The following is a 15691-nucleotide window of genomic DNA, read 5'->3' on the forward strand; positions in this document are numbered from 1 at the left end:
ATAAGAAATGTTTGTCATAGATGTTCATAAACATTTTATACTGTTTTTTTATTAAATACTGACAACTTCTTGTTTCTAAATGTCTGCCCAGGTAAAATAGGACTAAACTTTTAAACATTTAAACATTGTTTGGTTTGTTTTTTTTTTTTAATAATTAAACCGATTAAGAGCAAATCCATTACATATCAATGATTTTTCTGCTTTTTAGCTATAGTTTTGTTTGTTGTGCATATTTTCAGAAGAATGTCAATGCAGTGATGGTTATCATGGCGAACTGTGTTCCTTCACGGCTTCCCAAGCACCCACAGTTATTTTTGCTGCTTTTGAAGGTTTATGTGACTCATCAAAGAAACCATGCCGCACTTTTATCATCCCTGGATATGATTTTATCAACGGATCGAGTCTTACCTGCAAATATACTACCATTATTGTATGTTGAATAGTATACATTGTTTATGACATAGGAATACAATTAACAATAGAAATGGGTTTACATGTACATGGGTTGAAACTATTGCGTCTTAATCCGTCAAAATAATGTAGTTGATGATGGTTCTGTATAATTATAAGCTATTATTATTACCGAATATGATTGATTTTAACATCTAGGTTAAAAGGTAGAAATTATTGTTCGCATAAGCGACAAAGTTAAAATTTTGGGTGCGGCGTTTTCATTTAAAAAAAAACATATCAACAAAAAAGTCAAATTCTAAATTTCCAATACTTGGACATGGATTTTGTGCTGCAGCTTTTTGTTCAACGAAAAATGGATTTTTTTAGGGAACCTTAATGACTTCGGGTTTTTTCAAAGATTTGATTTGATTTTGATTTTTGGTGTTTTAACGCCACTTTTAAGCACCGCTTTTATGCTATTTCGTGGCGGCCATTTTTTATTGGTTGAGGAAGCCGGAGTGCCCGGGGAAAACCACCGACCTTCGAGAGGAAAACTGACAATCCTAGTCAATTAAGATTGGAGTCGAGTGCACCCGCACGAGCGGGGTTCGAACTCACAACCTCAGTGTTGACTGGCTAGTGATTACAGTAGTAACTACTTAGACCACTCGGCCACCGAAGCCCCTTTTTTCAAAGAAGAGTGACTGAAAAAAAAACCTTGCATAAATGTACGTGTAGAACTTTGTTCAATACAAAGAGTTTTCGGCTAAATTTCTTACTATTTCAATCTAATGAACATAGCAGCAGAAATTTTTTTAAAATTTTTTTCTACTATTAGGATGTGAAAAATAGGCAAATTCATATTTACCAATTTGACTTAAATTCTAATAAATATATAACAAGCTTAAACGTATGATTATCCAAATCAAAAAGTCCAAACAAAACAATTAACAATGTACGGATTCAAAATTTTCTTTTTCATAACTCGCGTAATATAGAAATAAGGAGATGTGGTATTATTGCCAATGAAACAACTATCCACCAAAGTTGTGGATGTAAGCAATTATAGGCAACCGTACGGTCTTCAACAATGAGAAAAACCCCTACCGTATAGTAGGCTATAAACATGCTTAACATATGCGAAACCTATCTCCAGCTAGAGTCAAATAAAATGTATGATGCATTTATTAAGTTCACGATATCAAAACATACTTTTTCACATTCTATCAATATTGGTACATTTGTAAAGACTGATGGTTTATAACTACTTTTAAAATTTATTTATCTGTCACCCACCATAAAAATACAATTTGCGCCCGGGGAAAAAACGATGTAGTTACATGCACTATATATTTTAGCTTAAAAAAAACGATACGGATACATTACTGGAGGAAGAAAATATATTCACCCATTCAGGAGTATATGGAAGCTCACAGTTTATGTATTGTAAGCTACCTGGATCAAGAAAGAAAAGATCTACTGGTTTTGAAACCGTTGCCACTGGATACCGTATCTCAGTTTCAAATAACGGACAAAATTATACGGACCATGTAACAACAATTGTCTACGACTCGACGTGCTATGAATGTGATACAACAACTATGTCATGTGATATTTTGGTATGTTAGTTTACAGTTTTGCAGTCATGTAACCAAGTTAAATGTGTTCTTCGGTGATCTTTCTTCCTGCAATCTATTATTTTGTGAATTAGCACGTCAAAATCCTGCTTAGCGTTCCATTTAATACAAAGTGAGATTCATTTTCACAAGTTTGATTCATTTTCACATTAAATTGAGTATATTCGTGTCCTAAATATGGTTGAAAGATTTTTCACTGTAAATTTAAATACCTTCCTCCAATATTGTATTATGAAAAGATGTGTTTATGTTTCCGTCGTGTGCAATACCATTTTACTATACTCCCTATATCTCATTTATTTGGGCATACATGTAAGTGACTTCATTTTCATTTGTATAGTTTTTATTTATGAAACTTTAAAGTGTGCAATTTATTATCCGAGAATGGTAACATTTATATATATTTAGATTTCTGCTATATTCAAATTAAATGTTTTTCTTAAAATTTTCAGGAAACATGTCCTATTAAAGCTGAAGGTATGTAAAACCGTTGTTAATACTTAAAAAATAACTCGTCTTTTTATGTGGATAGATTGAATCCTCCTTTTAGTCTAGTCAATTTAGAGAACAACCTGCAACTAATTGCAACACAAATTTTTTCTCTGAAAAACAAGTCTGTTACTATCTATGAACAACTTTCTAAAATTATACAAAAATATATTTTGCGGAAAGTGGTGTAATTAATTAAAAATTTTTGTAGTAAAAGTAAGGTTATATGAGTTGCTTCCCCTTATTTGCCAAAGTTGAAAAAATTTAATTTATACAAAAAGTATTCAGTATTTTTTAAAACAGTTGAAATAATACAATACAATACATAATTATCTCAATTAAAAAAAATAATATTACAAATGCATCACTTTCTTGTCTCAAAATTTGTATATTTGAATAAAGATATAGACCGCAATTGTGTTCTGCTATTTTACAATCCAAGAATCTAATTCTCCACCACAGTGTTGGCATGTAACCTGTAAATGGAAAACTGTACTGAATTAGATTAACCAACTTAGTCACAATCTTACTCGGTATTTGAAAGAATTCTGCCCGTGTGTTTAAGGCGCTGACAGTTAATATTTTGTTGAGGGAGGGGTTCTGGAAACACATGTTTTGTCCTTTATAAAAAAAATGTTAATGCAAGACTTAATTTTTGAAATTCAAATTCTTTAATGTATTTTTTCCCCACAACTCTATAAAGAAAACAATATCTTTATTTTCATTTTCCTTCTGGAACAAACATGTTAAGATTTAGAATCCAACAATGTTTTTCATAAAACAAATACGAATGATGAGTGTTAAATGATTGTATGTGAAATATTTTTTCACAAATGAAAATTTCGAGCTCCTCGAAGCAAATAGCTACTCATGTAATTAGCAAAGATCTCAGTACTCACTCACCATATAAATAAAGCTTTGGCTGTAACACTGAATCCACTTTTCACTTTGGTTGCTAATCGGATGTGTACTGATTTATATTTTAGTCGGTGCCAACAGTATTTATTCATCAACTGTAATTAGCTTTGAACTAGCTATTAGAACTCAGTGTCTATTTGTTAATTGGTTATATACTCCGCGCTTATCTTTTTGAGTCGAGTCCTTTCCAACTGAGTTTTACAATTTGTTCTTATGTTGTTTGCTATTTCAAAACTGTTCCTGATTATGGGAGGGTTGAGTGCTCGCAAACATGGTTAACGCTGCACACTATTAATATGATTATCACAAGAAAGAGGCCCTTTATTATTTGGTGGTTATTGTTTGCTGTCTGTCGTATTTGTTTTTCCATTTATTGTCTTAACAGTTTTATATTTTAACGATGAGCTATTATAGTTGTTAACATCCACACCCACATCATTGTTTTCTCTTGTTGAAAGTTTTCTCATTGGCATTCATAAAACATCTTCTTATGTTTTTAAAGTGGGGATATTTTACAATAAATCATGGTTTGACTGTGTTTGATTAAACATACTACCAAGAAATCACTGATAGAGTTTAGTGGACCTTAAAAGCTAAACATTTATATTCTTTAGGCATGAGGTGTATTTTTTTTAATATTTTTTTAGTTTCATTCAAATGAGTTGAATACAGGTCAGCACATTCCTGAAGCAGAAAACGGCGTCTTTAACATTGATATTTCTATAATAGAGTATAATCATGAATCAAGAGAGATTTGAGGTTTTTAAAGTCAATGAGAAAGCAACCCAAACGACTAACAAAAAACCAAAAGACATAATTTCAGATTAGACATGACTATCTAAACGCTAACTCTGGCCATAAGTCGTCCACTTTTTTACAGTTCTTAGGCTTAAGCTGATTACCTTTTATTAAATTAATTCAATGAAATATCTTAAAGAAGGAATTTTGTAATGCTTTTCTTTATATATATATATCTTTGACCATAATATTTTCATACAGCAGTCAACCCATGTTAGTCCTTTGTCATTATCATTTGATTGATATTTCAGACCACCACATACAGGTTTTACCTTACTGGGTACACACATAAGGTGGTGTTACTATTAACACTTTCTCCAGGAAGTGATCCCATCAATTCATTCAACAGTGCTTATCTCATTTTCAACATCCAAAATGACCACTTTGGTACAATTACTATTTAAATTCAAGCTCTGATAATCATATTGACAAGGCTTCCCTTGAAATTGCCTTAAACAATATCAGATCTATATTTCATGCTAATTCAGTGAACTAGTAAATGTTATCAAATTTAAAAAGCTTTATATCTGAAATTAAACTTGGATATTGATAGAGCTTGCTAAATAAAATTATTCTGTGTTTAACTGTGAATTTATACAATTCAAATGTTGAAAAAGCAGCTAATGAAAAAATAAACAAACAAAGGACTACAATCAATGACGATGCAAGGACACTAGAAAAATAACTCTTCCAGCAATTAACATGACAAAATCAAAGTCAGTAACCAAACTGATTTACAGTTATTTTTTAACACAATCCTTTTTTTTTTTGTTTATTATACCTACACGTATAATTACTATAAATACATAACAGAAACATAAGAGTTTTACTGTGTGTTTATGTATTCTACATTGTCTAGAGAAACTAGGGGAGGGTTGAGTTCTCACACAATATGTTTTACCCAAGCCACATTATTGCACTTATCCCAAGTCAGGAACCTCAAGATCTAGCCTTTGTTTGTCTTGTGTGTGTGTTTTTGTTGTTGATAATTTTGGGTCATTTGTATGTATTGGAGTTCAGGAGGTTCAGGAGTCGATTTCACAAAAAAAACTTACGATTAAGATTGATCGAAGGTATACTGAATTGTCCATGACTTACGATCAATCTTAGTCGTAAGTTTTTTTTGTGAAACCGACTCAATGCCTTTAAGGTGGTGTCCATTTCGCTGAACTAGACAAGTGTACAAAATAATTAAGGGGTCAGCTGAAGCCTACCTCCGTGTGCCCGATTAACTTGCTATGTTAAAGACCCATTATTGTGGCCTTGTTTTCTCTTTGACACATTCACGTTTTCAAAATTCAAACTGGAAATAACCAAGATTTTGAAATTTTCATTTTTTATGCCCCTCACTTAGGGGCTTTATGTTTTTCGGTCTGTGCGTCCGTTCGTTCGTTCGTCCGTCTGTCCCGCTTCAGATTAAAGTTTTTTGTTAAAGTTTTTGGTCAAGGTAGTTTTTGATGAAGTTGAAGTCCAATCAACTTGAAACTTAGAACACATGTTCCCTATGGTATGGTTTTTCTAATTTTAATGCCAAATTAGAGTTTTGACCCAAATTTCACGGTCCACTGAACATAGAAAATGATAGTGCGGGTGGGGTATCCATGTACTATGGACATATTCTTGTTTTGTAATTAGTTCGTAAAACAAATTGATTATTATTGGTATTGATAATAAGAGGAATACATATGCATATAAACATAAGATAATATAGTCTGTCTATAAAGATCCTATGTTAAAAGTTTTAACCATGAATAACCGAGCTTTTTATTTCTATTTTTCACAATTTTTCTCTACAAATCACATTTTACCCAAGAATTACAATTTTTTTAAATACTAATAACTATAGGACTTCTTAAGATAAACATCAGATAGTATTTTCTATTTAGATCCCAATTCGAAAGTTTTAACCATCAATAACCGAGATTTTTTCATTTCCAGTTTTCAGGTTTTCTGTCTTAAAACATATATTCAACCAAAATTACCCAAATATTAATATTGATAACTAAAGGACTCACAAAATAAACATAAAATAGTATGTTCTTTTTTCTATATAGATCAAATTTCAAAAATATTAACCATTAACAACGGAGATTTTCTACGTTTCCAGTTTTCGACGTTTTTTCACTAAAAATCACTCATTTCACCTCAAAATTACTTCATTATGAATAATAATAACTAGATGACTACATAATAGTCTATTAAGATAAGGTTTCCTGTCTCCTACAAGCTTTAGGTCTAAAAATGTTAACATAGATAACAATTTTTCTTCTTTTCCAGTTTTCAGCATTTTTTCTCTAAAAACCACATATTTCACCCAAAAATAACCTTTTCCGCAAATTATATTATTGTATAGTTTTAGTATGTTGTTAGTACAAGTCTATATTATAATTTGCACTAAAAAAACCTTGTGTTGCAATTAGTTGGAGGTTGAGTGATTTTAGAGCTAAATTGACTAGGCTATTTATGTATAATCGTTTATCTCAAGAATTATATTAGATACAATGTATGTAGATGTACCTGACTTAAATCTTATATTTTATGTATTACATATTAAGTTGTTGAGATTCCTTTTGGTCCATATCTACTCGTGAATTCAAGTACTTATATATCCTCGGCTTTCAAATTATTAATGTTTACTGTTCCTGAGGTAAATCGACAAATGCGCTTTGGATGCAACAACTTTATACACTATTATTTTTATTTTCTAGCATCGATTCGATTCGGCTGAGAGGTGACTGCTATTCCTTGGTGTATAATCAACTCAATAGTTAGAGCATAATGTTTTAGTCATGTATATCTACTGACTTGATGTATAACATACTTTTCATATATTCTCCGTTAAAATTTTAAACTAGAAGTTAATAAGAAATACGATATCAATTCCATTACACAAGGTAGACCTCAGATTGATTAAACTATTTTATCATGTCCTATTCAACCATTTAGCCCTTCAAAGGTACTTATATGCATCATTAACTTACACACAATTCAAGTTGAGCGTTCCTGATGAAAGCTAATCCAGGAAAGCACTTCAGACACGCCAAATTTATTTGAATTTGCAAAACAATTAAAATTTTGTTTTATTTATTTGCGAAGTCCTAACATTAGGTCCACATAGACCTGCAACTACTAACATAATGACTAATCGATGCAATTGTTCACAGAGCCTTCAGAAGAATCAGAGACAAAAGTTTGGTTAATTGTACTAATAATAGCGCCTGTTATCATCATATTAATTGTGATTGCTGTAATCATCTTCAAATGGAAAGTAAAACCAAAGTAAGTAGTGGTATGGAAATCATAGTTAGGTAGTTTTCTAATTATAAAACAATACATTTGTAGGACATCGTTTACAAATTGTCATGATACGATATATGAACTATCAAATGTAGAAATCTCCTCAATCGTTCGTTATTGTATTAATAGGCAATTGCATTGAATGTCATAGTGAAAACTTTATACATTTTAACCCCAAATAAAAACAGTGATATAGAGGGAAAGTATGAAAAAACCTCTGAATATGATTTCGTGTGTAAACGTGCATTTCTGTACAGAAATAACATTTATCAGGTGCGACTGCGACTAAAAGCAAAATAAACCCAACGACGACAACAAATTAAACAAAAATTAACAAAAGAAAAAAGTTACAACGCGAAAAATAGGTTAGCTTCAAGAACACATCCAATATAGTGTAATGTCAACTTGCATGTCAAAACGCAAAATTTGCTTCAGGAAAGTTAATCAATGTCACAACAATAGTTTCTTCAAGATTAAACAATTTCATGAATTTGAAATTTACCAAAAAGGGTATAATTTTAATTTATTTTATACAATGCATGTCATATAAATGTTGAAATATATGTACTTATTCTTCAATCCGACATTGATATAATCACGAATTTACCCTAAACATGCTAAAGGCACTCCGGGTAAACAAGATTGTGTCTTGTTTCGCTCTATGAATTTTACGAATAAATGTTCTTGTAAGGAAGAGCTTTCATTATATGGCAGGCAAAGATACTCTGTCAATCCTAGGGACAATAAATCCAATGTTTCAAGAAGATCAAAGCTACCTAAGTTCTCGAAATCTTGCAACAGCTCTGTACAGTGAGCACGACACTCTCCAACATTACGCATTGGCCAAAACTTGTCCTTTGCGATCGGATTTTATTTCGTATTTCTTTAATTATAAGACGATTTATGCTTTCCACTACAGGATGATTCTTATTTTATAATCAACGCGTGGTTCGTTTTATCTCAATTCATAATTTGTCACAATATCTCTCAATTTGATATTGTGACTCGGAAAAATGCGTTCATGTATGATGAAGTCACATAGAAACAAACACATATTTTGTGTAGATCATTTAAAAAGAAGTATAAAGTTTGCCTACTTGTCGCATAAAAATCATTAGAGAAACACATTTCACCACCGAATCTCGTGCATGCGATATTTCTCCCCTCTCAACAGTAACGTGTAAATTTTAATCATTTAAAATACTCGACAGGACTCGTTTTAAAAATCTAACTGTCACGGGAGGAGAAATATATCGTATCACACTTGAGGCAGTGGCGGAACATATTCATTTCGTTGGCCAAAGTTTGCCATGTGTTTAACTGTCGGATTGAAGAATCCCACCATGGGTCACTATGTCAGTTAATCGTTTGAATCACATTAATGACTTCTAACTGTATAGTATGATATAATTTTGAGATCACCTTTTCATTTTAATTTCAGACAATCTTATGTAAGAGACTCGTCGTTTATAAGCATGCCAGACACATCACGAGAGACTGTGGCAAGGCGTAAATTCCTTGACAAGGAGAACATATTTTTTAAGACATTTCTATCTGAGTCTGACTTACATGATTAAAATTTTGATTAGTAGTGAAGGAACTTAAAAGAGATATCTTAGCTCATTCTTGTTATACAATTTCTTTTACGTAATGAATAAAGGCCTAATATGTATGCTCTCCTGCTATACCTAAATTTTTATTAGTATCATTCTATTCATACAATTGTTGTGAACGTCTAATAAGTAAGGCGTTATAACTTATGCATTTATATGTATAATCTCCAATATACATTATTAATATCATTCTCTTAACCTTTCGAAGAGAAATGCATTAAGAGACGACCACATGATACTTGATATAAGTCTTAGGGAGGAGGGGTGGTTGGAGGGAGAGGGTACAGGAGAATATTTGAAGTGAATATTCCCGGTCAGGACTAAAAAAATAACCTATATAAAAATAAGAAGATGCGGTATGATTACCAATGAGACAACTATCCACCAAAGTTCAAATGAAGTGGATGTAAGCAATTATAGGCAACCGTAGCCTATGAATATTCTGCGTAACAACCTGCAGGAAGTAAATGCGTACACATCCGCGAAAGTCGCGTTAGAAATTATATAACATTTAAGCAAGATTAACAATTGGTGAAATGAATATTTCATCAGAAAAATAAAACTCCTACTTGGAATTATATAGCGAGTTAATATAAATTTTTTTTATTTATATACAGTTTCCAATATTCCGTCTAGTTTTTCCGATACAAAGATTTATAGACTCAATAAACAACCGTCATTTAACAACTTATTTCTCAAATAATTCTCAAGAAAATATTTCCATGCGTTTAAAAATTTATATTAGACTTATTCATTTTGCAGTTATTTATAAAATTATAAAATTGATACTTAATATGGGGAGGGGGTGGTATAGGAGGATCTTGGAATTGAATATTCTTCCTGATTAGAACAAAAAAATAGCCTATATAAAATAAGGAGATGTGGTATGATTAGCTATGACATAGAAGTTAAAAACTATAGGTCACCATACGGCCTTCAAATGACACATGTGAAACAATTCAAACCAGAGAACTAACGGTCTGATTTTTGTACAAAACAATGAACAAAAAACAAATTTTAGCTACTGTCCCTTTGATTTGGACAGATGAAACAGTCATCATACGGCTGAAAAACTATTGACAGATGTAAAACACATCTTTTTATCATAATCCACAAAAAACCAGGACTTACATAAACGAAATCCACGTTTACTTAGATAAAAAAAAAATGAAAATTATCTAAGTTTTAAGATTATTTTAATGATTATATATTCAAAAATAAGAAGATGTGGTATGACGGCCAATAAAACAACTCTACACCAGAGACCAAATGACATAGAAGTTAAAAACTATAGGTCACCATACGGCCTTCAAATGACACATGTAAAACAATTCAAACGAGAGAACTAACGGTCTGATTTTGTACAAAACAATGAACAAAAACAAATATGATATACAGCAACCAACGACAAGCAATGATTAACTGTTCCCGACTTGGGACATGCACATACAAAATGGGGCGGGGTTAAACATGTTTGGCTTAGATTACTAAACTACGACCGATAAAACGCTTAGAATGTAAATTACTTTGATTGATACATGTAACCAGGCTCAAACTGGCAGCCACTTTTAGCGCCATTTTATGAGAATCACGACAGCCATGAAAATGCCGGATTCCCAGGTCAACGGAGGTATTACATTATATTATACTTAGCTAAGATTTTGAGATTTTTGGAACGTGAGAGTCTTATACAGTTTTTTGGTTTTGAGACATTGGCTGCATGAGACTGCTGGCCTTTTTTGGCTGCTAAAAAGGCCAGCTTGAGTCTGGTTTACGTGTATCATAAATGTACAACCCTCAATCATATGAACTTGTATCATACTTTCAAAAATTTTAATTCGGAATGATACTAACTTAACTGCACACGAGGCGTGTTGTGGGTAATTTTTTTAAGGCACATGCAATAATAAAAGTAAACGAATTTAAAAAAGCTTGAAACAATCAAGATGATGAAAACGCATCATCTAAATAAAACTGCTTATCTTTCAAAATTACATTGGTAGTTATAACCTAAATTTTTAAGTACCATCACACACAAAACAAAAAAATACACTATTCGACATGAGATATCGATTTAGGTGCACATGACACGTGAATTATTAATAACCTTTTCCAGGACACTAAAGATTTGGACAGCGAACTTGAGTTTTTAAAGACCCTCCCTCAAAAAATGTTGTATCACAATATCAACATCCTAGGGTAGTGCATGTAGTGATTTATAAATCTCATTCTGCTTGCTCTTCATTATATGTAGGCAGTTTTTTGCATTTAGTTATTGTTTTCAATTTATATGGATTGCTTATTAAAATGGAAATATTCAGTCAAAGTGCAATAACTTACATAATAATGGCCGTAAATATTTGTGGATAAAGTTTCGTATTATAATTTATTAATTTGAGAAGTGGACATATAGTGTAAATTATCATTCAAATGTAGTATATATGACAAGAAAAAAAGAAGGTATGTTTTAAATAGCTACAGTACGGATGTTAGGAATTTAAACTACATGTTCCACAAACCTAAATCAGAGCGCCAGGAAATGACGATGTTACACAAACTGGCAAAAGTATATAATTCTTAAGAATTGTTTTGCTGAATTACTTGTCTTTTCATTTCATATGTTTTATATATCTGAAATGATTTGAAAAAGTCATTCAGTCACACATTATATATTATGTAGCGTATTCGCTGCGCACTCGGTTGATCCAGGTTCGACTCCCGACTGGGTCAAAATAAAGAGTTGAAAATTGTTTGTTTTTGCATCACCAACCGGCATGAAGAAGTAAGGCTTAGAACAAAGATTAGGAAATGTGAACATAGACGTGACAAATGCCAAGTTGGAAGTAAGATATATTAAAATGTATATAATAAATTTTGGACAAGACCATACCACTCTTTCGTAGTTCACTCAGTGTTAAATCGGTTTTCATTGATAGCAATAAATTGCTTGCTTCATATTGCATGTTCTAAGTATAACCTAAAGCAATTAAGGTTCAATGTTTCGATATCATATAGGAAAAAATGATGGCTCATGCCTTCTGAAAAAAAATTATAAGTTCTATAATTTGTAGTGAATTCAGATTTAATTTTATTTTTTTTATATTGTACAATAAAGGGGAGCAATTATATTCTTTAGAGACAAACATGATTAGAAATGAAAAGAAAATAATTACGTAATGACACAAAATCCCTACACCCACTTTACAAAACTCAAAGGGAACACAGCTTTTATTGCTATATTCTTCTTTTAAGAAAGAGGCTGAAGATACAAAGTTCCTTTTCAAAACTCGTAAGTCGAATAGAAACTGACGGCGCCATGGCAAGAAAAAGAAGACGACGAAAAGACAGGCGAATGCTAACAAAACGACATAGAAATCTAAAGACTTAGCAACAAATACCCCAACATCACACTTGTCAGGTGCTCGGGAGAGGTTGTCAGATCAACGTTTATATATGTGCAAAGTCTTCAACACTAAGCAAATATAACCAATCACTCTTAACTTCGAAACGGTCTCTATTACCGGTCGGAATGGTTCATCCATGCTTTTACTAGGAGCATTTTAAAGATGAATGAAATAAACACTAATTTTCTTGATAAGTTTCGTGCGTCCGAAGCACTTTCTGGATTTAACTTAATCAGTGACGCTCAAACTTTAAATATTTAAATACTCTAAAACGTTAAGAACTTTATGATCATAAAGGATGGTGTGGATTGGGTTTACAGAAAAGAGTATAATGGGCAAAAGAAATAAAGAATCAAGAAAAGTGGGCAAAAAAAATTTAAAAAAAAGGGAAGAATGGGGTGCTACAATATAAAGAATAACTGCAAAAATCAATGAAGTGGGTAACAATATACTGATTACAGAAAAGAACAATGTTCAGAATACATTTATCATGTCATTACAGAGTAGCCATTATTTTCAAAGATAAAGAAAATGATGAGCGAAAATTAAAGAATAAAGAAATGAAAGACCTGATATTTTCCTAATTTATGAACGGGGAATTTTTAAGGTTTATGTTATAAATAATGTCAGTACCGAATCAATGACAACTTAGATGATGCTATATCTGCACCCTCGGGGACTAACAGTTGATCAGTATCGGTTTCTACCCAGTGCTCGTAAATAAAATAAGCACTTTATAAATTTTAGGAGGTATATCCTCAAATACTGACTAAAATTGGCGAAGAAATTTTCAATACACACTGTTTATTTTCTCGGTTAACTCGATGTATAATAATTGGAACATAAACATTATAACGACCATCGATTAAATCAGACTATTTGCCGCACATTTTAGCATTAAATTTAAAAAAAAACAAGATACGAATAACAAGAGGCTCACAAGAGCATGAATCGCTCACTTGTCAAAAATTTAAATTATAGGCAAACACTCAAACGTTTGTGAAAAAACTGTCTTTTATTGGCATTACTTATCATAAAGGGATCAGCCAATGGTTTCTGTCGAATTGGCTTTTTATAAAGCTTGTACATGGTGTACCGATCATTTTTGCTTTCACAGTTTCTACTTATCTATTATATTTTTCAAGATTAGAGGCAAATACTCGAAATAAAAAGTAAAAAATCATTTTTTGAGGGCAACAATTCCCGTAAAGAATCAACTGAAAGTTACTGTCATATTAGCATTTTTGTAGATCTTGTGTAGCTGATCATATTTGCTGTTCATAGTTTCCACTTATTTATTATAGTTTTCTAGCACAAAAATTGTATATTAGTTTTAAAAAAATCGTCAATTATGGCAAATAACTCTTATAAGGAGTCACCCAATGGGATCGGACATATGAGAATGTTTATAGGTCTTCTACTGCTAATGATGGTTTGCTGTTCACAGTTTCTACTCATCTATTTTAGTTTTTAAGATTATAAGCAAAAACTTGAACACATTTAAGGACAATGTCTCCTATAAGTAGTCATCCAATGGGTTTGGACATTTGTCATTTTTGAAGATCTTGTATTGCTGATAACTTTTGCTATTTACAGTTTCTACCTTTATTTATAGTTTGTAAGCTAATAGGCAAAAACTTGAAAATTAGTCAAAAACATCATTTTAGTGCAATAACTCCTTAGGAGTCATCTAATAATTTTGGTGGAAACAGAAAGTTCGTGGATCTTGACATTCAAAGCATTTATGCCAATGTTAGAATTTCTCTGATCTTTTATAGATTTTAAGATACAAGACAATTAATAAATTTAAGCCTTATGTTCTATTTTCATGCACGACACCCATGTTTGTTGACTAACGGGGAAACACAAACTTTTAACTATATACTCTAAGAATCATTCACCCAAATTTTGGCTGAAATTGGTTTCAGAGGAGAAGATCTTTGAAAAAGTTTAAGACGACGACGGCGGACACCAAGTGATTGCTATAGCTCACCTGGCCCTTTTCGTGCGGAAAAGACATAAAAGCCATAATAGAATAGATACTAACAGATCATTCATAAAACTTATGATACATTTGCCACAGGAGAATATTCCCTGCATTTCATCCTACTAGTAATCTTTACATTGGGTATAGTATATAGGCCATACTGATCTATGTTTCTGGCAGACATACTATTTTGTCGAATATCCATAGATAAGTCTAAACCAGTGACATATATTAAGATGAAGTGGCATGATGTAGAAAATATGGAATAGAATTAAGATAACGATTATTTTACTAACTCAGGCACCCTGAGGTGCAACAAGAGCAATAATATACACAACAGTCAGGGGCGTTACTTAAACAAGTTATTTTTTTTTAGTTACTTACATAGGTAATTTTTGTTTTTATAAATTATAAAATTACTCAATAATATTTTAAATTTCAATAAAACATGGACTAAATGTAGTTTTCATGAACTTTTACATCATTTTATGTCATAAAATTAAGAATTTATTAAATTTGAGAGGAGTATAGAGATAAAGGGTTACTTTAAATATAATGATATTACTTGAATAAGTCATTTTATACATCTTTGAAAGAATTAGTAATAACACTTATTTAAGGAACATATGTAATTGTTTTAGGTTACAAATTATAAATAACTTCAAGTCTTAATTAAATCACAAGTATCTATCTATTTATATCTGTCTACCTTCAACATTTTCAAGGAAAATTATATTTTAATAGTCCTGAGAGACCAATCTTTGACCCAGAAGCGTTGATATGAAAGATAAGTGCGTCAGAAAGGCAATTAGTGTTTCAGAAGGATTAGATTTTATATTTCAAGGGAAAAATAACCAGATTACTGTGAAAATTTGTTAAAGCTAGTAAAATCTGTATAATTGGACACCTATAAAAATAATATTTATTAATGTTACTTATATAAGTAATATTAAAAATAGTCTCGTTTTCAACATTACTTGTATAGGTAATTTTAAAAGTTACTTGTTTAAGTAATGCCCCTGACTGCACAATGCATAATAAAATATTTAGCAAACAGAACAAACAGAAAACACAAAAATTCAATAAGAATGACATAAACTAACTAAATAGTTAAATATCTAAAGAAATTTTACCTAAGAAATAAAGAAAGGAAAC

General features: G+C 31.4%; 1 protein-coding gene across 1 annotated transcript in view; it reads left to right on the forward strand.

The window, feature by feature from the left end:
- LOC127714381 (von Willebrand factor D and EGF domain-containing protein-like) overlaps window positions 1-9204 on the forward strand; it is a 41918-nt gene extending 32714 nt beyond the window's left edge. Inside the window, exons 15-19 of the mRNA XM_052220437.1 lie at window positions 240-430; window positions 1752-2012; window positions 2483-2507; window positions 7400-7514; window positions 8974-9204. Of these exons, the coding sequence (XP_052076397.1) occupies window positions 240-430; window positions 1752-2012; window positions 2483-2507; window positions 7400-7514; window positions 8974-9109 (728 nt within the window). The 3' untranslated portion in view covers window positions 9110-9204. The remainder of the gene's footprint in view (window positions 1-239; window positions 431-1751; window positions 2013-2482; window positions 2508-7399; window positions 7515-8973) is intronic.
- Window positions 9205-15691: the final 6487 nt, after the last annotated feature.

This window comes from Mytilus californianus, unplaced genomic scaffold (genome assembly GCF_021869535.1).
Source record: "Mytilus californianus isolate M0D057914Y unplaced genomic scaffold, xbMytCali1.0.p SCAF_9, whole genome shotgun sequence".
Lineage (NCBI taxonomy): Eukaryota > Metazoa > Mollusca > Bivalvia > Mytilida > Mytilidae > Mytilus > Mytilus californianus.